Source organism: Diabrotica undecimpunctata, chromosome 8, assembly GCF_040954645.1.
Source record: "Diabrotica undecimpunctata isolate CICGRU chromosome 8, icDiaUnde3, whole genome shotgun sequence".
NCBI lineage: Eukaryota > Metazoa > Arthropoda > Insecta > Coleoptera > Chrysomelidae > Diabrotica > Diabrotica undecimpunctata.
In genome coordinates, this window is record NC_092810.1 from 123568914 (window position 1) to 123594559 (window position 25646).

A 25646-nucleotide genomic window follows, 5' to 3' on the forward strand; every position below is an offset into this window, starting at 1 on the left:
CATATCTAAATACATTAAGCAATTGTAAATATAATAATATTTGACAGCATATTTATGATGTAGTATGTAAGAAACTTCCGAACGGCCCTCAATCTCCGGCAGCTCCAATACCCACAAAAAACGTACTGGTTGAAACAGGGTTGGAGCAGAGGGTGCTAAGAATCCCCGGAAAAAATGAGGCTACTACAAAGAGTGACAAATGCATATTACTTCACACAATGTTACTCTTATATCGGACCAGATGATGGAATAGGTGGACATAAAATTCAGTTGAGCAGAGATAACCAGACATATGAGCTCCCACGTTTGAAATTTGTCAAAAATCTTTGACCACTGTGTAACCTGTACTCACTCATGGAGCGGAAACATTAACCAACTCACAAGAAAGGTAGTTAAAAAAATTTATGTGACTTAGTGCGCTATGTAGCGCCAGATGTTGGGTGTCTCCCTGAGAGACCGAATACCAAACGAAGAAATACATCGTAGAGCAAAAACAACAGACGTTATGGAAAAAATCTCGTGGCTAAAATGAAATTAGGCAGGACACATCGCCAGATTATCAGACAACCAATGGAGTGGAGGCCAAGACTAGAAGAACTTCGAACCAACTAGACAGACGACCTGAAGCAGTAACTGGATGCAAGCCGCAGAAGACAGAGACAGATTGAAATAGCTGAAGTAGACCTATGTCCAGCAATGGACGCGCACAAGTTGATCATGATGATGTTAAAAACACCAACTTCTGCAATTAACTGATAACGATAGGAAGAATTATTAAAAATAGAGGTGGGGTCAAAGGCACCAAAATAATAACAATAATGGAATTTTCGGATGGGAAAAGTGCCTCGCAGAGTGGATATATATTTATATATATATATATATATATATATATATATATATATATATATATATATATATATATATATATATATTAATAGCCCTGAAACAAAATTCAAAATCAAGAGGGTTTTCTATGAGACACCCTATATAGTCACATAAGTAATAACTAATATTATCACGGTATTAATTTACCCCATAATATTTTTCTTTTCCGACTTACCATTTCTTTTCCACTTCTAATGTGGAAGCTAAAAGCAACGGTAAAGTAAAATTTACAACTTCGGTTGAAATAGAGTCGTAGAGAAGGATATATGCAAAAGCCTCCGCTAAGGGTGAAAAATAATAGCATGGGGTCAGTTTTCCCGCAGGAGTCGTAAGGAGTAAACTATCCAAGACGACTTTAGATGGACATTTCGGCCGCAAAAGCTCTCCTTATGTCTCCACATTTATAAATAAAATACATTAAGCCCTATATGTGTGTATAAGATATCAGCATTTGGAAAGTTTAGCATTACATTACATTACAAGTCTGCGAATGGATACACTAAAAATGTTTAAAAGTTCATTGTTTCGGTTTGTAATACAAACATGTCAGGAATATATTATTCTTCTCCTATTAAATGGGATAACAATTAACAATCATGTTGTGTATTGTATCATGTTAATTACACAATAAATTATGTTATGTACTGTGATATATTTAATGTATTTTTTAAAACTGTTTTATCCATTACCAAATTTGCATTTGGTTGCAGCAATTTTTCTTGATTCTTGCTCTTAAAATGGTGCTGTAGCCCAAATTGAGCCTTGGCCTCCTATAATTTCTGTCTCCAACAAAGGTTGCCACATGTTGATCGGCTGAAGTTCTGAGTTTCAGTAAATTATGCGCGTACACTGCCACTTTGCTCTCTTATCTTTTACGTGGAGTTCCTTTTGGTTTTCTGCCTGTATTTTACCATATAAAGTAGTTCTCACAATCTGTTTTTATCCATGATTACTACATCAGTAATTCAAAGAAGTCACTGGAGTCTAGCGAATTCTGAGATAGTGGTTTCTTTGAACAGTTCGTAAAGTTCGTCATTGTATCTCGATCTTCATGTCCCATTTTCGGTTGTTTTGGGTCCAAAGATGTTTCTTTTCAAAACGTCAAATTTTCTTTTTGTGTTTTTGGGCATTACCTATGTCTCATATCCATAATATACTACTGTTCTAATGATGATTTTATAGAATTTAATCTTTTATTTTAGTGGAATATGTGATTCATCCAGCAATAGGCTTTATTGGCCTTCATTATTCTTTGAATTTCGGCTTTTTTCCTTCTCTGTATTCAATTCAAACGTCAAAATATGTGAAGCTCTTCACTCCTTCAACAACATTCTTTAACAACAACATCCCAATTTGATTTTTGGTTCTCTTCAGTCTTTTCTGTGTTAGTGTTTTTATCTTTTGTATGTTTATTTCAAGTCCAATCTCCTTCGCCTCTCTTTTTAAGTGTGAATATAATTCTTCCTCAGTCTATGAGACTGCAGTGTTAATGTCCTCAGCGTAGATAGCAAGTAGTACTAATTTTTTATACCTTTGTAATTGTTGTAATGTTCTTTATTCCCTGCAGTAAATGTTCTGCATTTTCCTCCACTCTCTAGAATTCAATATCACTCGCATTTTTTAGTTCGTGGTCCTCATTTTCTATAAATCCTCTTTCCATTACAATATTTGATAACTAATCTGATATAAAAATTGTGTATTTAATAACTGTATTAGAAATTGTTAAATATAGGTAAATCTTTCAGATATATCAAAACAAGAGCTTCTTTCTGAGAAATAATGTCAACGTATTATAAATAATTCATAATCGATATTAATATTAATAATTGTCTCATACACAACAAAACATTAACACTTATCTGATAGCAGTCCCATTATACATTGTTGAAAAAATGTAATTTCATCTTTAATAATAAGAGTCCTATTTACACTGATAATATACTTCATACTTGTACTCTACATCAGTACTCATTACATTCAGTACTCAAAGAATATTAACATATATAGAGCCATAAAAATCATAATAGGATTGGCTGTGCAATTACTTAAAAATATGACAGATTGGTAGAGTTGTCTGTTCGTTAAATGAGATGGCATCAAATAACCGCAAGACTCGCAAGTTGGAGTATTGACTGTAGTTGAGTATATATGTATATACTTTGGCGAAAAAAACGAAGATATCGCTCTCAATACCCCAACTTGTGAGTCTTGCAGTTATTTGATGCAAATTTTAAGTTTAAATTGTGGTTACAGAAGAATGATTTTTATTTTCAAAAACATTGTGCGAGCTGCTTCATTTCTGCGCTTGATCTTTTAGTCTGGTTATCTGTAATGTAGCATCCCATGTATATAAATTGCGCAACTTTCTCCATGGTTTATTTGTAGGTAATCATTATTGTACGATTGATTCGTACTATGTGCAAAAGCGTTCCATGCTGTATTCTATCAAAAGCTTTTTCGTAATCGATGAAAGCTACATAAATATCTTATCGTTGGTTGCGGTACTTTTGTAGAATAATATTTAAGGCAAAAAGTACTTTACGGGTATCAATTACATCCTTAATACCAAACTAGCATTTATCTAGGTCCCTTTCGCAGATTCCTATAAAAACAGACTTCAGCCATTCATCAGGTATGTTATCTGTATACATATTGTTAGAAAGTTAAACAAGAGCACTGATTTGCTCTTTGTGTATCATTTTTAAGAGGCCAGTGGAAATGATTTTTGGTCCAGTTATTTTATTTATAGTCCAGCATTAATAACTTATGATTTTAAGATTCCAGGTTCTTCTTGATTTACATCTGTTTCATTTCTAATTATTTTCTAACACTTTCTTCTTTGTTAAATAAGGTCCAGTATTTCTTTTATTATACATTGTTGTTTCTTTAATCTCCTTGTTACACTATCTTCTTCTAGTATCTTCTCATCTGTCAACGAAATGATTTTCATGTTGTCTCAAAACTTTCGATTGTTTTCATGAAATTGTTTACATTCTTTTTGGTTGTATTTTATGTACGTCTGAAATGGTAAAATTCTTTTGCTAATGATTTTTCATGATCCGCTTTGGTCTTACTCTTGTGTCGACGATTAAAAGGTTGTGGTCAGACCCAATATCTGTTCCAGAGTATGTTGTAACTCTACTCACGGAATTCCTAAAGCTCATGTCCAAAATATATTATCAATCTTATATTATTATTTATGTATTATATATGTGGAATAGACTGTTTACATTTCTAACATTATTTTCTGTTAGATACATACGTCTGAGAGAGTTATTCTTTAATGTTTCTACCAATTTCAAAATTTCCATTTTTATATGCGATATCACATATTTTCACCTTATTTTAATAAATAACCCAGCTAGAAAAACTCTCCTTGATAGACCCATTGGTCAGAGCAGAAGAGAAAGACCTAGAACAAAGTTCCTTGATAACATCGATGAAGACATGAGAAATATGGAAATATGTGCTTGACAGGGGAAGGCAATAGAGATAAAGACTGGAGAGAAATTCTTGAGGACGCTAGGACCTACGTAGGGTTGTAAGACCAGAATGATTATGATCATATAGATGCAACCAAAATTCCTCTTAGTATCCTATTTCGAGAATAACGAATAAAAGTGTTTACTTTGCTTTGGAGAAGTTCCGTTTCTGGTCTGTGTGGCAGCACTGACAGAAACGTCTTATATAATGATATTTTTCTTCTCTTGTTTAAGTTTGCGTTTTTAGTGGCTTCTTTAGCTCTAAATATCGCTGTTGCACTAGATTTACCTTTAGTATGATTTCGTCTAAAGCAATTGACAAAATAGTAATCGTTTGTTGTCACTTGCTTGTTATTCGGGCAGTTAAATTCAAATCATCTAATTTAGCGTCTGGTATCGCTTACTACAGAACTATGTTCAAATGGAAACACGTCAAGTAATCGTCCTGCCTTATTCAGATATGTATTTTAAACATTTGTTAAAGTTGGCCCTGTTAACCTTACAAATAACTTTACACATTGTAGCCTTCACCAGTCTTATTCGTTTTAGTTTATGGTGGATGTTACTGTTATTAAATGGATTTTTAAGAAACATGTATTTAGCAATTACTAATATATAGTTCATTTGTCGGTACATTTGTCCGTATTAAATTTTTGGCTCACCGTAGGAATACAGACTATTTTTTATGATGATTTTGCTTGTTTTTAGTATTATTTTGGTTTTAGTTTTTGATCTTTCTTAATTTTTTTATTTATTTATTGACCTGACTGCTAAAATTTGTGAGAATATGGGACTCTCAAAAATGTGATTATGAAACGTAGAAAAAATAATTCTACTATGCTACATAATGATATATAGCGACTGACAGAACGAAACTTACACAATACTAACACTAGAAAGACTAATAAGCAGGCTTAGTTTTGATTTGTTATGATATTTCATTGAGTTCGGCATATTTGAAAAGGCCACTACATGTGCATAGTAATTGGTTTTGAATATTTGAATAATCTGCGGTATATTGAATGCATTTCTTGATGATGACTTTTTAAATATTCATCCTGCGTAGATGTACTTCATACATGCGATATTACATGAAATATAGATTTATCCAGTTCTTCACATGCAAATATCAGCGGGATTCGAATCTTATTTATTATGTATAACACAGAAATGTGGAAAACAAAACCTACACGCAAAAAAATTCTTCGAATTTTTTTTATAAGAGCATAAATTTTGTATAAATAGTTTAATTCAGCTTAGCATCCATAGTGACACGGAATTAAATGATTCTAGACTTCTGCATATCTAACTGACTGTTCAATATGGTTCGAAAATTAGGTTCCAAATATATCCCACATATAATTCTGTTTTTCTTGATTTACTAAATTGCCTATAAGATACTGCCAATTTGGAAATTGTATTAAACATTTTAACAAAGAGTGCAAAATGTCAATATTTATAAGGAGCGTTTGTCAAATAATGTTGTACACTCTTGAAAATATCAAAATTTTAATACTCAGCTTAAAATATAATACAAAATGACATTATTAATAAGGGCAATTTTCGAAACGAGGTTGTTAAGAGTATTTTTAGGGTAGCTCAATAGATCACATGGAATCAAAGAAGTAACACTATATGGATTGGTCTTACAATATTATACCTTTATGTCACCAAACCTCCAGAAACTTCAATTAAAAGAGTTCACTTCATTATCTAGATGTTGAATTTTTCAAAATATGTTAAACGATGACGTGCAGGATATCAATAAAAAGAAAATACCACATTAGTAAGTCAATAAGTAACATATCGAGGATACATCATTTATGTTTTTAAGTAGCAAACATATAAAATCAGAGTTTGGTGTTTATTGAGAGTAAACTAAATGTAAGACCAAATACTTACCACGTCGAGATAGTATTATGCGGTTTTTTTCCTGGTTTCTTCGTCGTGATTTACTAGGAATCACTAACAGGAGAATTTTACTCTCATCATTGCATGTGGTTCAAAGACGAATCATTAAATTGTGGCTTATTTTCAATAAAAGTGGTAAGTGCATTAAGATGCCACAAGAAAATAGCTTCAGAACAAAATCAAGATGAAGTTACATTTTCTCAAAACTAGGACTGATTTTGAAAATTCTGTAATTCACTCGCCCACTTGATGCGCAACAAAATTAGCAGAAATAGTAAACTCGACCTGTAAACTACGTATAAAAATCACGTAGCCGAGTCCCGGGTGGTCCAACTCTTTCTCTCCAAAAACTTCCTCTGCCTGGCCTGTGAATCTACGGGCAAAATTTCGGAAAGTTATTAACGGTGTTGACGAATTGTACTCTTCTTACTTAATACTAAAATTCAGATTATAAAGGTGGTAGTTATAATGGGATATAATTGCTCGGCAAGATTATAAATTTGTATTGAATCTATATTGTGTCATTTTTAACTACAAACTGTAATAGCAAATGATTTTTTTTTCAGCTGAACCACGACCAATCACAAGGCTCGAAAAGACTCCCTCAACTCCTGCATCACATAATGGTAAGAACCTTTAATTTTTGTTAAAAAACATTTTTGATATTTCTTCTTAGAAGTCTTGTGTTGTTGATTTTGGGCTTTCGAAATTTTGCCACCCACGCTTTTACAACATATTTCGAGGGTGCATCCGCTACGCAACGAAAATTGTACTGAGAACAAAACACAAAACTGTCACCTTGCCACTGTGTAGGTACGAATCATCGCTCATGAAATATGTTTTGATCATAAAGCAGTTGTCGTCTGACAACTGCTTCATGGCAACTAAGAAATCAGCACGTCGAATATCTCTAACAATAAAAATTATAAATAGAAGTACAAAGAGCAAATAGACTGGCAGGATGCCTTAATAACACTATATGGCGAAACAGACACATTCACACTGAGATGAAGTCAGGAATTTATAAAGCTAGTATAAGACCAATAATAACTTATTCCTCAGAAACAAGCCCCGACACAGCCACAATGTAAAGGCTACTAGAAACGGCAGAGATGAGGGTACTGAGAAGAATTATAGGAAATATTCTGACAGATAGAAAGAGAAGTGAAGACATTAGAAGAAAATTTAACGTACAGTGTATAAATGAATGGACCCAAAATAGAAAAAAAAATGGAATAACCACATAAGCAGAATGGAAGAGACCCGTGTCGCCAAAATAACAAGAGATAAGTCACCAATCGGCAGAAGAAGTTACGGACGACCGCGCAAAAGATGAAGTAACAACCTTCCATAGAAGTATTAATCCGCCAATGAACAAGCCGAATTGCTTATAAAAAGGAACAAGAAGAAGAAGAACTTATAAACGACAAAGGGGCGAAAGGAAAATGTCATATCTACTTATAGAATTCTTAAGGGGGATTTTTGGGGAACATCCAACATTTTTAATATCATCGAACATGCTAGACTAAAAGGTCATAACTATAAATTGAAAAAGGAGTTTTAAAACCTACTGTATGGCAAATCTTTTTGGTTAATTAAGTTTTTAACAAATGGAACAGTTGAAGTGATGACATTAGTAGAAGCTACTAGTTTAAGTAGTTTCAAAAACAAGTTTGATGATGGATACTGTAACTAGAGGCGAGGCAACGAAGCACTAAGCCTACCAATTTTTCGCAGCAAGATAAATCGCTATGCAACTTTTTGCAATTGATTCGGGAAAGTTTGTGAACAAAATTAATGATGGTAAAATATAAATTACATTTTGTGTATAAGGAAAGTGCATTTCCAAAGTGCATAGAAAAAAAATTGCTCATAAACTCGTAAAATATCGGCAGGAATGAGTTCAATTTTGTTACTCTGTGGTTCTCTAGGTCTTTGTAGTCTTAATAGTTTTGTGATATTTTTACTCAAAGTGAGAAGTCATTACTAGGGGGGTTTTTTGGGTTTACTCAGAAAGGATCCTGGATCCTCAATAACACAGGAATTGCGTCATGTATTTAGAGTGCTATTAGTAAAGTGGTAGTATATGCTGGTATTTTTGCCCTATATGTGGTTTATGTGTAACTAACTACCTTTTCTCAATACAGCAGTTCCCGAATAATGGAATTAAATAGTTTGGAACACCCTGTATATTGACCTACAATTTAGTAAAGCGGTGTACATAGTCATATATATGTAATATTTAAAATTTGTATAATGTTCAAAACAAACAGAGATAATATATCAATCAATCAATTAACCAAATTCCCGATAAGTATTTCGTTTATTACAAAAATCATCTAAATATATTTAATTTAGTTATTAATGCAAAAATACGCCGTGTCACAATTAAAGTAAAATTGAAAGTCATTAAAATGAAAAACTAATTATGTAGCATTACCGGAATGAAGTGGTCGGCCTGTTAAAAATTACAAAATTATATATTACGAGATAGAAGACAAAGAAAGCCCAATCTTTCCCCATTACCACTTCACTTTTGTACGACTCCTTTTTAATTTAGTATTTTCACGCGCTACTTCAACGTTGTTTTCAACGATTATATTTGTTTCTGGTCTCTTTTTGTAGCACCTTAGACAGTGGTGATTGTATCTTTTGTTTTGATTGTTGTTTTATAGGAAATTAACTAATTATACGTGTATAACATATAATAATACTATAAAATTCAAATATACTAGGTGGTCTGATAAGTAATCTTCTTTGAAATGGAAAACTTTTTTGTCAAAAAATTCTTTTAGCTCAGTACAAGGATTCCGGCGATTTTTTAACTTCTTAATGTCGCACAAATAATAGGATACTCGAAGTTCTTCAAAACTTAGCCTGTGGAGAATAGTTGTGTTCCTTGTGTGATGTATAATGAGACCCTCAACATACGTCGGTATGTCTATGTCTGTATTGCGTTGTTTTCTGGTGTTCTGTACATCTTTAATTTTTTTGTGCATATGGAAATCGTCATATTTGCGTTGTAGTGTTTTAATTTCCGTACATTTCTTTGTCAGCCATGCTTCTTTTGCCCCTTTTATCTCGTTTAGTATAGGCTTGTGCAACTTGTTGTATTCGTTGTCATTTCTACCTTTTAATTTTCTTCGCTCTTTCAGCATCTGCAATGTTTTTATTGCAAAATTCTTATTAATCTCTGTTTTTACTTTTTTCTGGATGTCATTTTCTTTTAGTAGTCTTATATCTATCCTGGCTTCATTTTCTTATGAATTATTTTGAGTCGTATGTTAATATTTGCAACCAATAGACATTGCATGTTTTTGTTGAGGTGATAGAATTTCTAAACAAGCAGGATAAGAAAGCAATTCGAAGCTCAACTCATGAATTTTTGCGATGGTCATAAAGCTCTTGTGAGTGAGTGGGTGTATTATCTTGGAAAACAAAACTTTTTTCTTCTGAATATGGAGCCGTTTTCCGACTGGTTGCGCTTCGTAAAGTCCAAACAGTGCAATGAAGTGGTCACACGATCATATTTTTGGTCAATGGTCAGCAAACGCTGTACTCATCGGCAGGATAATTTTTTCATGTTTTAATCTTTCTTCAAAATATGACTTGTGTGCTCTTTACTAATTCTTGTGGCCTCTGTCAACTCACGCACCTTCAATTTTTGATCAGCTAAAACCATTTCATGTACTTTCTTCACATTCTCCACTGTAACTGCATTTTCAACCAATGTAGATATATGGCCACTACGAAATTCTCATAACTAAAATTTGACAGCGTAGTCTAATGGAGCATTAGTCATATAATATTTAGTCAGCTTTTCTTTTGTTTCCTCCATCGCCATTTTATTTCTCAAATAATAATTTTTAATGATAGATCGAAAATCGTTTTTCTCAATATGCGTCATTTTTCCAAAAACGTCAAATTTATAATGCTGTCAAAAATGTACTATTCGCTGCATCGCACTAAAATTTAACCTTAACCTGTATACCTAAAAAAGGTTAGACTTTCTAGAACTAATGTTTTTTGAGATTGCAGCGCCCCTATCGGCGGAGGAGGTTACTTATCAGACCACCAGATAATAAGGAAAAAAGAACTTAAATAGAACAGAAATTAGATAATATCAAATTTGGAATATACTTTTTAAGTATAGCCTTGTCTGTCACTTTGTTCTGGATGGAATTCGTTAGTCGAAGAGTTTATCAAGCACTTTAACTGTTCCAGTAGTGAGTTTGTATAGCTCAGTTATAAGCGAAATTAAGTGTTGTGGTACGCCTACTTCTTAAAATATCTAACATAAGTGTTGCCATTGTGCTATATTGAATTTCTTAGATTTTTCTACTATTTATTTTATGTTCAGAAGGTCTTCTCGAGTACCTCTCTACCTTTGGAAAATCCAGTTTGCTCTTGTGGTATTTCTCTTTGTTGAAAACTTTTCAGTCTTTCATTGATTATGTGTAGCATTATTTGCTGGTATTTGAGATGAGGGAGATGGTTTTATAGTTGCCGTATCTATGGAAGCTGCCTTTTTTATGTATTGTCGTCATTGTAGATTTTTTCCAGTCGTCAGGACATTTCTTGGAATCCCATATTTTGTAACAGAGCAAGTGAAGCAATTTTATTCCGGTTTTTTCTGTAGCTTTGAGCATTTCTGCCATTGTCATATCTGGATTTGGTGCTTTGTTATACTAGAGTTTACTTTCTTTAGGGGTTTGGTAAACAAGTTCTTGGTGTTGATCATCTTTATATATATCCCGGCAATATAATCTCCATGCATCTGCTATATCTTCTCTGTTGATTCTCAGGGTTTCTGTGTGGTGTTCAATGGCCAAGTTCTAGCTAAGTATCTTGTTATGAAGCGTATTTTTCTAAATAGATCTCTTAACTGATTGTTTTTATCGTGGTTCTCAATATCTTTACATATTGTTGCTTATCAGCCTTGCAACTTCGTTTCACTTCTTTGTTGAGGTTTTTTAAACTAGCTTTTGCCCTTTCACTATGTACACTTTTTTACTATTTAACTGTACATACACACAGTTGTTTGCTAACTACTAAACTGAAGCAACTAACGAAAAAACTACTTTTTATTACAAATCAAATACAAAACAGAAAAAACACTAAATATTAACAGTAAAGTTGAAAAGCTTTAATGGGGTGTAATAAATCAAGTGACAAAGCCGATCCAAGCGAAGCATAGGGTAATTTACAAAAAATGCAAAAGAATACTTTAAACTGTAATCCATCGCAAAATGGCGCACGTCAATTCGCTTTAAAAAGGGTTAAATTTGATGTGGGGTTGATATGTAATGTTCATTGGCCGACAAGTCTAGTAACAAAGCGGTTACCTTTAACAGATTAGGGTTACTCTTCAACAACAATGTCTGACACATGGTTATTCAAAGAGATCATCAATCTCCAGATGATGTGGCGGTTTTTCGAACATGTACCGTGCTTTATATTAAACACGCGTTTACAGTTTTCATTATAATAATATTAAATATTCTTTAGGAAACGTAGAAGTGCAGAAATACGAGTAAGCTGTATTTTATTTTCAGTTTAAGGAAAATTAACATGCTTCCGAAATTATTTTTTTAAATAAGTATTATGTTTTGGTAATTAACTAAAAATGGTGTATTTTTCATGATTCTTAATGTTTCCAATTTACGTCTGCAGAATTTTGATATTTGATGGTTTCTGTATTCCCATATATTAATCTATTAATTATATAATTATATAATATATAATTATTACCTTGTTTTTGTATGGATAGTTGGGATATTTTAACAGTCAGATAATTCAGTTGACTGATTTTTAGTTTATTTTGTTGTTCATGCTTATGAATGCCGGGGACATCTCTCTATAATAAAGCAGTTTTATTAGAAGACAGGGATTCTCCTAATCTGCATTTACATAATGATATAAGCTCTCTAATAGAAGTATGGCCGAATACCTTAATGGATTGGTATAGAGAATACCTTAATGGATTGCTACTTGGTGTAGTCAAATCAATCTGAAGGCTTTTGTATGGTTAACAAGCCAAAAATAAAGACATATTTAAGGGTGAGTTATTTCAATTATTTGACAAAATCTATGACGATCCTAACATTTTATGTGATGAAATAATTAGAACCTTTCAAAAAACACAAGTTAAAAAAAATGTTTGCTGATATACGAAAATTATCACAAGAGGGAAATTATCACTACAAACTGTCTAAGATGTAGTACAATAGTGAATATTTACTTCAATTTTATAAAACATATCAGAACACACTTACAGAAAACATTGAACAAAGAAAAAGAGAATGTTTTTAAACGAAGATAACAGCAGCTGAAAATGATCCAAAAATTTTTATATATACTCAACACCATAATACAAAATAGGAGCTAACAAAAAAAACAACAATTTCAAAACTTATAATTTAGTTCTTGATGATCCTAACCTCACTTCTAACAAGTTTAACAACTACTTTCCCATAAGTTCAGAACTTGCTCAGGCCATTTAACTTTCTGGATATGTTCCACCAGGGATACCATTAATAAACAATATATTTTCTTGCAGCTTCACAACAAAGGAGGATTTTGAAGATATAATAGTTAAATTGGTGGGTAAAACTGTACGTGGAGTCGACAAGTTATCAGTTGATACTATTAAAGAGTTCAAGATTGAGATATCAACTGTTTTTAGTACTCAACTTTAGTACTAAAAAATGGCAAAATTTGTTCCAGTATATAAAAGAGGTGACTGCTTAATGTCTAGTAATTATCAAACCATTTTATTTTTACCGGCTTTAACCAAGATTCTGGAAACATGTGTAAATAATAGAATCAAGCGCCATTTAGTCAATGAAAATTTCTTATATAAACGCCAATATGGATTTCGACAGGATAGCAGCACAACAACTGCAAAAGTTGATCTTATAACAAATATTATTGATAAATTTGATAAAGATCTTGTATATTAGTATCGCTTGACTTGAAGAAAGCCTTTGATGCAGTTGATCACATGCTGTTATTATCTGTATTGGAAACTTTAGTTATAAGGAGCATAGCGTTGAAGTGGTTTAATGATTACCTATTAGGATTAACACAACTTACCTTTGTTAAGAGTGTGAATAGTCAGTTTTGTCAATAGTCAATATTGAGTGTGGAGTTCCTCAAGGATTAATACTGGGACCAACGTTGTTGATCATTGTTAAGAGGTACATTGCAAATGTATGCTAATGATACCTGCAAATGATGTTTGACTTACAGATGGTGAAGAAGTGGTTAAATCATTATAAACTTACCCTTAATGCAGATAAATCAAGTTATATGGTGATAACAAGAAAAGAAAAGTGTCAACTTAACGATAGTACTCAAGGCATTTACAAAAAGTTGAATGTATTAAATATCTGGACTGTACATTAACCAGAGACTTCTTTGGGAGTATCACAAACAACATCTATGCAAATAATCTCACCTGCACTAGGGGTTCTTAAAAGAGCAGCAAATTATGTAGAAATTAAATATCGGAAAAGTATAGATCACAGTTTAATACATAGCCATGTCACCTATTTAACTCTAATTTTAAGGAAAAAACCATAGGTAACTATATTCACGTTCTTTGTGTGTTTCAAAATATAGCTATAAAAAAATCTTCAGACTACCAAGACTCTTCCCGATAAAAGAACTATATCTACCTAAGAAGATTATGTGCATTTAATCAATATATACATACCAAGCATATACGTTCTTACATCAGTGTCAAATGGAGAAATTTCACTCTAATATGAACAACTACCACAACTATAACAACCAACAAAACTGGAGGACAACGAAACATTTTGGTAGAAGGAATAAAATAATACACCCATATCTCGGACATAGTGAAGGCACAAAGCTAATTTATGAGAACCATTTTATAACGCCCTTCCACTGACATTTTTTACATTTTTTTTCTTTTTGTATAAATAAGTTGAATCTAATCTAATTCAAAATGTTTAATGTGTGAAAGTAATTATATTAGTGTTTGTATAATATTTTTCTCTAGTTTGACCCACATAGCATTTGCTCAGGGTCTGTAGTTGTATATTTGGCATTTTTATAAGTGAAATTTATACTTTCATGGAATAAATAAATAAATAATATCTGTAGGGGTAAGTCGATTGTATACGTCTGTTGTTTAGAGGGTCCTCGTTTTAGATTTCGTAATCTTTATTACTTGTTGTGGAAAACGAGACTTTTAAAACAAAGATTTTGGAAGAAGATACGTGCAACAAAGTATTGCTGTATTGAAGACTCTGCAAATCAAAAAGAGTCGGGAGAAGAACGCACATTAAGATGATTTAAAAAGACATGACTGTACACGATGTATCAGGATCAATTTGAAGAAATAGGGAAAATAGAGACGGTCTATAACTGAAACGGATGTAAACAAGTAATAGTAAGTAGGATATAAAAATTAAAAATGAAGTTTTGTGAGTAAAAATAAAGATAGAATATATAAGAATACAATTTATGTATTGTCATTTTCAAATTTTCATAGATTTCCAGCAAGCATATGATCCCATAAAAAGAAGCAAATTGTGGATAGCAATGTTAGAAATGGGAATACCAAGAAAATTAGTTGAATTAACGCAAATGTGCGTGACAGACTCATATGCGCAAGTAAATATAGAAAGCAGAACATCGATGCCATTTGGTATAAATTCAGGACTTACGCAGGGGGGGGGCTTGTCACCGTTGCTGTTCAACTTTGCTTTAGAATATTCAATAAGTAAAATATCGTCTGAGCTGATGGGAGGATTTGCTGATCAAGAATCAAGACTGTTGCTGGCCTTTGCTGATGATATAGATGCAGTTACGCATTCTACAAGAGACGTGAGAGAGGTGTTTTCACAGCTCGAGGAGGAAACAGGTAGTCTGGGTCTCCGAATAAATGAATAAAAGACGAAATACATGGTAGTAACCAAAATTCCAAGACCAAGAGTTAGGCAGAACATCAGTATCAATGATCACAACTTCGAAGTAGTAAAGGTGTCTAAATATCTGGGGGCGGTAATCACAGCGGACAACTAGAAAAAGAGGTCTCAGCAAGGATATCTGCGGGAAATAGAGCATTATACTCCCTTTCAACATTATTAAGATGGAACCTGCTAAAAAGAAAATTTTAATTAACACTGTACAAGTCGATTATTCGCCCAATTATTACATATGGCAGTGAAACATGGACTCTCAACCAGCGGAAAATCAATAAGCTTCTAGTATTTGAAAAAAGGTTCTCAGAATAATATTTGGCCCTCAAAGAGATGAATTCACAGGGGATTGGAGAAGATGCCGCAATGCTGAATTGGTGACTCTGTATGGAACTGAAAACATAGTTAGACATATCAAGGCAAACCGAATAAGATGGGCAGGTCACGTGGTACGATCAGAGGATGACAGAGTGTTAAAGACAGTGTTGTTTGAAAGACCAGATGGTAAAAGATCAGTAGGCCGGCCAAGAAAAAGATGAAAGGATGATGTTGAAGCCGATTTATCTAGAATTGGGGTACAACAATGGAAAATAGAAGCGCAAGATCGTAGAGGATGGGGGGCGATAGTGGATGCGGCGAAGACTCCCCGCGAGTTGTAAAGCCAGTGAAGAAGAAGAAGACAATTTATGTCATACAAATGAGACACAGAGTAAAAAATCAGGTATTAGGAAAACACAGAAAGAGTGTCAATCAGAAAGACAATGATAACGAGAAATGTATAGAGAATAATAAAAAGTAAATTTTTATCGGACAAGCAACTTATTATAAAAGGCAGTAGAACAAAATAAATAAAATAATAAATAAAATAAAGAAGAGGAAAAAATAAAAAGAAATAGGAACAATTAGCATTATATATTAACGATATCATAATTGTAATGCATTTTGGGAATAAAACGCAAGTAGCAGAAAACACAATAAAACCCATAAAAAATTTTAAAATTTGAGATGTTACAAGAATCATTCAAATAGTATTTGTCCCTAATCTTTATAAATTTAGAGTAAAACATTCCACACTCAAAAAAATCGATGCCTCAAAATTCTCGTTAAGCATAAAATCATACATTAGCTATAAGCAATCCGATTTGCTAGTTGAAAGAGGAAGTAGGATATTATAATACAGAATGGCGTGCCCCTAAGGAAGCATTACGCGTCTACAATACCCTAAGTGGGGTAACCCTTTTTAATAAAGAATATATGTCACGTGCCGGGAGTTACAAGGCACGTGTTGTCGTTTGCTGAATTATACAACAAAGCAATTGAAGGAAGCAGTAGAATTTGGAACTGATTGAAGTCCTCAGAAAGTATTTATTTATGTTATTCTTATTTTTAACATATTTTTAATAATATTAACGTCTGCGATGCATTTTAACTCTAATAAGAAGAATAAGAACAATAAGCAGTTTTATTCTGGCCTAAAATTAATGCATGCTTGTCATTAAAGTAATGATTTTTTATTTATGTTCACTTAAGTCAAAGTTGCTTATGATAAATATAGTCAAGGAATAGAAAATTTGTACTATATATAATAGACATACACAATTTTAACCGTTATACTCTATTTACACTTAACTCACACCCCTTAGCTATCTAACAAGTAGCTGAAACTAATTTAATTAATTGTTCAGGAAATTAACTTATTGTGTCCGACAGCTCAATGCTCCAAAAGTTTACTCCGTCAAATTTTTTCTCGCCTTTTCCACTTACCTTCGAATCAGAGTAACTATAGAATGCTGTCTATACTATTTATTGTTGACAAATTGACCATTCTTATAGTATCTCATAGAAAACTTGCCAGTTTTGGAGTTTGTGTCATAGAAATTTTTAGAAGTTATGCCTTTAGAAGTTGCAGCTTGCTATCTTTCCTTTCACTGTTTAAGAAGATGAACTGTAAACTGTTAGAATCCGTATAAACTGTCTTTATTTGCCACGGAGAGTTAGCTAAGGTCTTAGTTTTGTAAACGTTGAAAAATATTACTAATAGATTGTTTGTGTGCTATTTTTAGTTGTTTTTGAAGAAGAGTTTTATAATAATATATTTAAGTGGAATTTCTAACAATGGGCCTCAAAATTAAGTTTTTTTTCGGTTTTATGTGGTTATATTTACGTTAAAACTTATTAAATTTTAACATATACAGAGATTTATACAATCATTGTTTCTTATAAATAAAATCTACTTATTTTTGAACTCACAAATTTAATTCATCAACTTATGACGCCAGTCTCGTAAAATTTTCAGTATATTTAGGTTTATAAAGAGTACAGCACAAAAAATCAAACATTTTAGTCATATTACTTGGATGATCAATCAAAATTAATCGCAGCTTCTATTCTAACGTTACTTGATAAAATATCATTTAAAATGCTACACTGGGGTAGGCGTTAAAGACAGGGTGTGAATTTGGGGGTAGTAACATTGAGCAGCTCCCTTAATCTCTGAAAATACGCTATAATCGATTATCGTTGGTCCATATGTGAAATATGATTGGATACTGTATCCTATATCAATAAAAATCCTTTTATATATTGTGAACCCTCTCGTTAAAAAATAAAAAATTCAAAAATATCCTTTGGTTATTGTAAAGGGTGCAAAATGATGCTACTTAAATGTTTCTATTCATAATTTAGCTGGTGTTGGGGTAAGCAAAACATTCACGCAAGGGTCGGTACTGATTTTATGTGTACATATATATATATATATATATATATATATATATATATATATATATATATATATATATATATGTGTGTGTGTAATATACAGGGTGTGCTAAATCTTTGGCTTCTTTTATTACGGCTAAATAAAGTATGGAGTATATAAAAATGTTTATAACGAAACATAATAATTTAAAAATTTTCGGTTATACTGGGTCAGTCAGAACAACCGAATGAACCAAAGTTGTATTTTTTTAATGGAACACTCTGTATATTAAAGCGTTTTTGAGAATATTTTTTTTAAATATGAAAAGTTTGTATAATGTTTTAAAAGCCCTAAGTTAATAATTTTCGAAATATTAACACTTTTATTGAGAAAAATGGTAAGATTTAAAGTGCTATGGATGTTTTCAAAAGTAATAAAAATGTAAGAGACCTTTCAAAGTTTTAGTATAGTGTCAATTTTAAATCATTTTATAACTTTGACATATAGCCATACTATATACAGTGTGATCACTACTTCCAATTACAAAATTTGTCATTTTTTTAATGGAACACCCAATATATTAGTATTGTATTTTGTAGAAAATATTACAACCTTTCTTTTGATATAAGCTTGTATTTCGTTAGCCTTAGCGTGTTTCATTTTATATATTTAGAGAACAAATATAGATTTTACGTTTTTACAGATTTTATTAATAAATTTATGTATAAAAAACTAATGTACCAATTAATTTATAACAAACAAAAATTATACCTAATTTTATAAACTTAACATAAAACAAAATATCAAAGATTAAATAAAACGTATGCTAATAAAAATTAATTACAAAATAATATTTACCTTACTAATAACCTATATTAATTAACTATGCTAATAAATGTTCAATATGTTGCCCACTATATTGAAGACACAGTCGTGTACGGTTAATAAAGGACTGTCGAATGTCTTGTAACATTTCAGATCCAACGCTGGCATAGGTATTTTGTATACGAATTTTTATACCATCCCATGTTGTAGGTTGGCCGTTGTATACTATATTCTTGATACACCCAAAAAATAGTCCAGCGGAGTTAGTCCTGGAGATCTTGGGGACCATTCCACAGTACCACCATATATCGCTGTCGCTGTAAATATTATTTACCACGCGTCCAACATTTTTTGTACAACATGGTTATGCTCTATAATGTTAAAACCACATGTTTCGTCTAATTCTAAGGGAACATCCTCCAACAAGCCAGGTAACTCTTCTGTTAAAAACCTACGATACTCATTGCCAGTGACCGTTCGGTCGAAGAAGTAATGTCCAATAATATTTTATCCATCACTGCCTCTCAAATATTCAACGAACACCTGTTCTGGGACGTGACTCGAAATAGTAGTAAGTAATATTGACAATTATGTCTATTAACGAACCCATTGTGACGAAATGTCGATTCGTCAGAAAATAAAATATTTTCCAAAAAATTTACATTTGGACTTAACATTTCTTCCGCCCACATACAAAAATCATTCTTCTTTGAAAATCATTTTCATTTAACTCCGAATGCAACTTGATTTTAAATGGGTGAGATTTGCTTTTCTTTATAATTATTCTTGTATCATGTACCATAACTCGAAATTCATTTTCATTGGTCAAAATCCTTGTTGGTATTAATGGTTTTAAATACTGCACATTGCCCGAAGAAACTAAAGGTTTTTCGAAGGCTCCTTTTGAAGGATGTCTTCTGTGCGGAATGTCTAAAAGCTGCATTTATCAGGCGCAAGAAGAAATCTAAAAGACAACTATGGCTGGCAATCGTTGCATCTCTGCTATGAACAAACTACTACTAGATAAAAATGTATTCACGAGGGATAAAGTTAAAATAATGTATATTATGTATGGAACAACTGCGAATAATGATTTCAGACCTAGACCTAGAAAAAACATCTCTTGAGAAAGGACTAAAAATGAATCTAAAGAAAACTAAAATAATGACTAATACAGAAGACAGATCAGTAATTACCATAGGTGGAACAAACATAGAACACGTCCAAGAATATATTTGCTTAGGACAAGCTATCAGAGCAGACAAAAGTAACCAGGCTAAAGAAATAACCAGAAGAATAAGAATGGGGTGGGCTGCATTCGGAAAACTCTCATATACTATCAAAAATCAAAATATACCTTTAAAATTAAGAACGAAGGTATTTAATGCATGCGTCCTACCTGTTCTAACATATGGTGCCCAGACGTGGAAATGTACCAAGAGCAACTTAGATAGAATAAAGAAAACTCAAAGAGCTATTGAAAGACAAATGTTGGGAATATCGTTGAGAGATAAAAAGAGGAACGAGTGGATAAGATGCAAAACCGAAACAACAGACGCTGTCGAACATGCATTGAAATTAAAATGGAAATGGGCTGGACATAACGAAAGATATCAGGATGGAAGATAGAATAAAGAAATTGGCCGCTGGAGACCATATACTGCAAAAAGGTCAAGAGGTCGACCGCAAATGAGATGGAAAGATGACATTGAGCAAAGCGCAGGTCCAATGTGGAAAAGATAAACAGAAGACAGAGACAAATGGAGACAAATGGGAGAGGCCTATATTCAACACATGAATAGATTTTGGGCTATAGATAGAGATATTATGTATGAATAAAAAATAAATACTGATTTGGAGTACAACTGAATATTTTTGGAGTCATAAAACTGCAAAGACAGACATGGTTGGGACAAAAACCTAAACTTTATCAAACTAGTGAAAGAGAATACCAAAAACTTGGAAAGTATTATGAAGAATTTTGGAAACACCTATTTCTAGTATAGAACAAAAAACTGATGATATCTGATACCCGGAAACTTTTCTCATAGGTTTCATACAATTCTTTAGTCTTGACACGCAATTTAGCTACTGAGAGTGATTTCTTCCTTTCATTTTACAAAATATGATTAGGTTTTCCACTCCAACCATGCAAAGTTGGTCAGACGACCTCTCTCGATTTTACTTAGATATAAAATTTGATGGTTTACCAAATTTCAACCTTCTAGATATAAAATATGGTATATTGGTAATTCAATTTTTTTCACGAAAAAATTGTTTTTCCGTATTTTATCACTTTTCTTGTATTCGCTCCGTGCGTGACCATGGTAGGGGTACCTTGAAATGATGCCAGCGTGCGTAGCGGCGAAATATGACAAATTTGGACCATTTGGATCCATAGATAAATAATATAGTATATAGAAATTTTTTTGTTTTGAATCTTTTTACGCATAAATTTTATCAAAAATGGTTATATAGGTTTTATAGGTTTCCAAAGATTACATATAAATTAGAGAAAAGAAAAATATCGATTCGTGCTATTAATGTGAAAAAGTAAATATTAAATAATTTCATGTTTATGCAATTGAAATAGGAAAAATTTAAATAATTTTCCTTAAATGATATTTCATAAGGCTTCGAGCTAACTGCAGCCTGCCAGATGACTTTAGTTTTTATATCATAATTGTTACTATTATTGTTTTTAATTACAGGCTCTTCCACATGTAAAAACTTGATTTGCCAGTACTAGATTTTCCCTTTCTTCTCCGTTTGGGGTTGAAAAGATAAAGTTGATGAATTTTTAGAAACCCAGTTTTTAATACTAAATTTATTTTGTACATAAACTGAAAAAATATAATTAAAAAACTAATTATTAATACTTGTCAATTTCGTATCTATTTAATATGTTTAACCTCAAATTGGGAGGTCCAAAACTGTCAGATGAAGGCCGTAGATGTCGCGTCAGTCACGCACGGAGCGAATAGCGGCCACAAAATTTTCTAAATTTCAATTTATTATTTTCTGAAATTGCTAAATAATATGATGTGACTCATAATACTTTTTATTCTTGCTTGAAAAATAAAAATTAATGATTAAAAATTATTTGCAAGTAGGAAAATGTTAAATAACACACCCAAAGTCTCACTTTTCCACTGCGCATGACTTATTATTCAGCCATTTAACAACGGTCACTTCGTTTAGTCCACTTGTGTTTATATGGGATTAAACCACAATTTATTCTAATTAAAATTACATTTTTGACTATCTAAAATTTGACGTTTCGATTTCAACTCCGGAAATCGTTTTCAAAAATAATATTTAAAAATTTTGTTGGCAAGATTGTATAACCGCCAAAGTTGAGGTACTTAGACATGTCACAAGAAATCAGTTTTAGAACCTTATTAAATAAAATATATTAAATGAAAACTAGGGAAAGTTAAAAAATGCTTAACTCGTCTGTATATTTTAAAAATTGCATTGAGTCAACGTCCAAAAGTATTTTAAATGTCTACAAATAATACCACATCTACTGTACTATTTCCCCCATACCAGCTATTTAAAAGAGAGTAAAGAATTCACTAAGTCTATCTGAATATAACTGTTTGGTATTCATTTCGTGTACGAGACTTCGATTCTATAAAAACTGAGAAATGGTAAACACAGCGAAGGATGCCTTCTTAATATATTTATGTACTACTTTTTTTCACCAAATAATTGTCTCTTGTATTCTACCATTCTTCTTCCGATACTGATGCAGCCGGCGAAATTCATAAATTTCTTTTGCATTTTAACGTTTCATTAAAGTTTTGATCTGGTTTTTGAGCCGATGGGAGGAATTCTTTCATTTATAGCTACAGGATGTCTCACGGCATCGAATAGAAACCTTCATGGACAAAATTATATATATATATATATATATATATATATATATATATATATATATATATATATATATATATATATATATATATATATATATATATATATATATATATATTACGGGAAAGCTTACATATTGTTTTTCCGTTTTGAGTATCGACAGTAGTCCTATAAGTTCACTAATAAATGAAAAAAAAAGTTTTTAAAAAATCCTCATTTGCATACTCTTGCCTTTACAAATGGAGCAGTAGTACGCAAGTGCGTATTTTTGCCCCAAAACTAAAATGTATAGGACCCCATATAAAAGAAATGGTAGGCGTTTAAAAGAAACCAATCTTTATTGAAAAAAACCAGACGTAAAATACAAAACGTTAATCTAAAAGAGAACTGTATTTGGTGAGGTCGTCAGAGAATCATACTGAATTTGAAAATCTGAAAGAGATGTTTTTTATTGGATTTGAAAGCTTTAAAACAATATCGTCCTTTCGAAAAAAAAGGCATCTTCTGTTGTCTCACGAAAACAAAATGTTGTGGACAGTCGCTTAAAAAATGCGCCTATATAACCATCATCATTTACTTGGCAGACTTTGGCGACAAATAATCTGTATGATTTTTTTCCAAAAACATTCACTACGACAAAGTCATCAGGTAAAATATTTGGTACAACATAAATGTCTTGCTCTTCATCGTTATCGGAAAAATTAATGTTACAAGAATCAATTCTTTCTTGATAGGAGAGTGCTACTGATTCATCAGATGATGATTCATCGAAAACTTTCCTTTTGGAAGCACGAACTTTAGCACTTTGAGATTTGATCTTTTGATTCTTCAGTAATGCTTTCCTCTCCTTTTTTTGCTTTTTTTTTGCTTCTTGTTCTTCTAAAAGTCACTCCTTATTAGGTGTCGATGTTAATAGCGTTGACTTCAAACTTTTCCTAGTTCGTTTCCTTTTTATCTTAATTTTTGGAAAGGGAATAATGTCTGAAGGTGAAATTACTGACTGTTCTGATTTTAATGACGGCTGGGGCTCTTCCGTATCAGTAACAGTTTCTTTTTCAATATTTGAAGAACCAGGTACAGAAATTCGGACTTCCCTAACAGTAGTAAGAAGTTCTTCTTCTTCTTGTTGAAACTGGATAAAAACATGACCTTCATCGTCTGAGACTTTACCTAAATCTTACTCTGTTACTTCTGCTGGCATAAAATCTACGTCCGAAAAAATATTTTTATCTAGTGGGTAGATTCCTGTAGACCGAAAGACCTCTCTAGCTATATCTACAGTAGCAGTTTTTGCAAATGCTCTGAAAAAGAGACCAGCCGCAAGGTTAATGGAGAGAACCCTTCATGGATGTGAACTGGTCCAACTCCCATCGCTCTCATAATAAGCTTTTAATGGTTTGAAAAATGCCCGATCGAGTAGCTGGGTCTTATGGTTGCTATGTGGTGGCAGAGTTAATAAATGGATGAATTTATCTTTTACAAATGTTACTGCTTGAAGACTTGTGTGCGATGCATGATTACCTAGAATCAGAAGAACGAAGTTCTCCTCTGTTGGGCTTGTATGTTTTTTAAAATGCTCCAGGTACTTAATAAACGTTGGAGTGTTCATGTAACCACTATCAGTAACAGCTATGCAGGCAGTGGAACGTCTTTGATTAGAAGAAGATTTATCCGTTTTTGAACAAATAGGACATGGTGACTCATACAGCAAAAAGCCGTAATTGTTTGTCCTTGCTCGGCAGCTACAGCTTTTGCTACATATCTCTTTCCAACTGGGGCAACATGTTTGGGCAGATGGTTTGGAACGGTCTAAATGCATGTTTCATCAACCTTATAGATACAGTTGGTAGGTGGGTTATATTTTTTGTAGTGTTCTCCAAAATTTCAAAATACTGAGCTAGTTGCACTCTATTAAAGCCCATGGTTCCTTTTCATGAAAGATATAGTGAAGTCCCGACCAGCCAACTGATTTACAGGTCGAAATGGATGCTCAATACGGTTTCTTACATAATAAGAGTAAATTAAAAAATGCAATGACTTCAGCGTCATTCCATAAAATTGTTTGTCGAGTTCTTTGCAATGCTGAACTATTTCGTTTTCTCGGATCTTGGTTAAAACTGCTTTAAATATTCCTCAAGACTGGACACCATTTCCTTTTTTCAACCTTTACCGTAGTGTCGCCTCAAATACAATACCCTGTATATTGTACCTTTATTGAAATCTCCACTTCGGTCGTAATCATCTTCATTAATTCCTTGCAACAACTGGATCTTGTAGATAACCATATTTTACTCGTCCAGTTTCCTCAAAGCACCTTAGTACAATTACTTTGACTTTGACAATTGACATTACTTACTGAATTTGACAATGCTACTGGATATGGAAGATAAAATTAATAACGCACGAGGGTAACTGAGGTAAAAATGTATTTTTGACTTATATATCTTTATTAGTACCTAATAATTGTATTGTTGCTGTAATAATCCATTCTTAAGATAATGGTACCTATTTAAACTTAGCTGTACCGTAGTGATAAATATCGATGTCAGAAATACCTTCCATCTTTGTATACTTATTTTGCATTCTTTTTGCGAATTCCTTTTTCTAGTCCTTGATTTGATTCGTGTAGTGAATGATTTATTCTTTTAAATCGTTAGTGCTTCATGATAGCACAAATTGTGTCCTCACTGGTTATTGTAATGTTAAGATCTGCATTAATGATAGAAGTGGATGAAGCATAGCATACTTCATTAAGATGTCACATTAACAGTAGCAACACCCCGGTATGTTAACGTTTTTGAAATTACCGCTCTATCTTTTGGAGCTTTATTAAATGTCATTCTTGATCGGGTGCATTCGTAAGTTGTTAAATACACACATTGAAATAATTAACCTGTTGACAAGTCTCTTTCTCTTTAGACCTTAAAGTGTTCGCTTGGTATTTATATGGTAATATAAAATAAATTCTTCTTTATTAGATTGTAACAACGTGGTCAAGTGCAGTCAAATATA

The 25646-nt window shown here is 32.4% G+C and overlaps 1 protein-coding gene across 2 annotated transcripts in view; it reads left to right on the forward strand.

Annotated features, from left to right (window-relative positions):
• The window catches only part of LOC140447939 (uncharacterized), a 270677-nt gene that overhangs the window by 218316 nt on the left and 26715 nt on the right, over window positions 1-25646 (forward strand). For both annotated transcript variants that reach the window (XM_072540881.1, XM_072540880.1), the window contains exon 4: window positions 6845-6904. In XM_072540881.1, the coding sequence (XP_072396982.1) occupies window positions 6845-6904 (60 nt within the window). The remainder of the gene's footprint in view (window positions 1-6844; window positions 6905-25646) is intronic.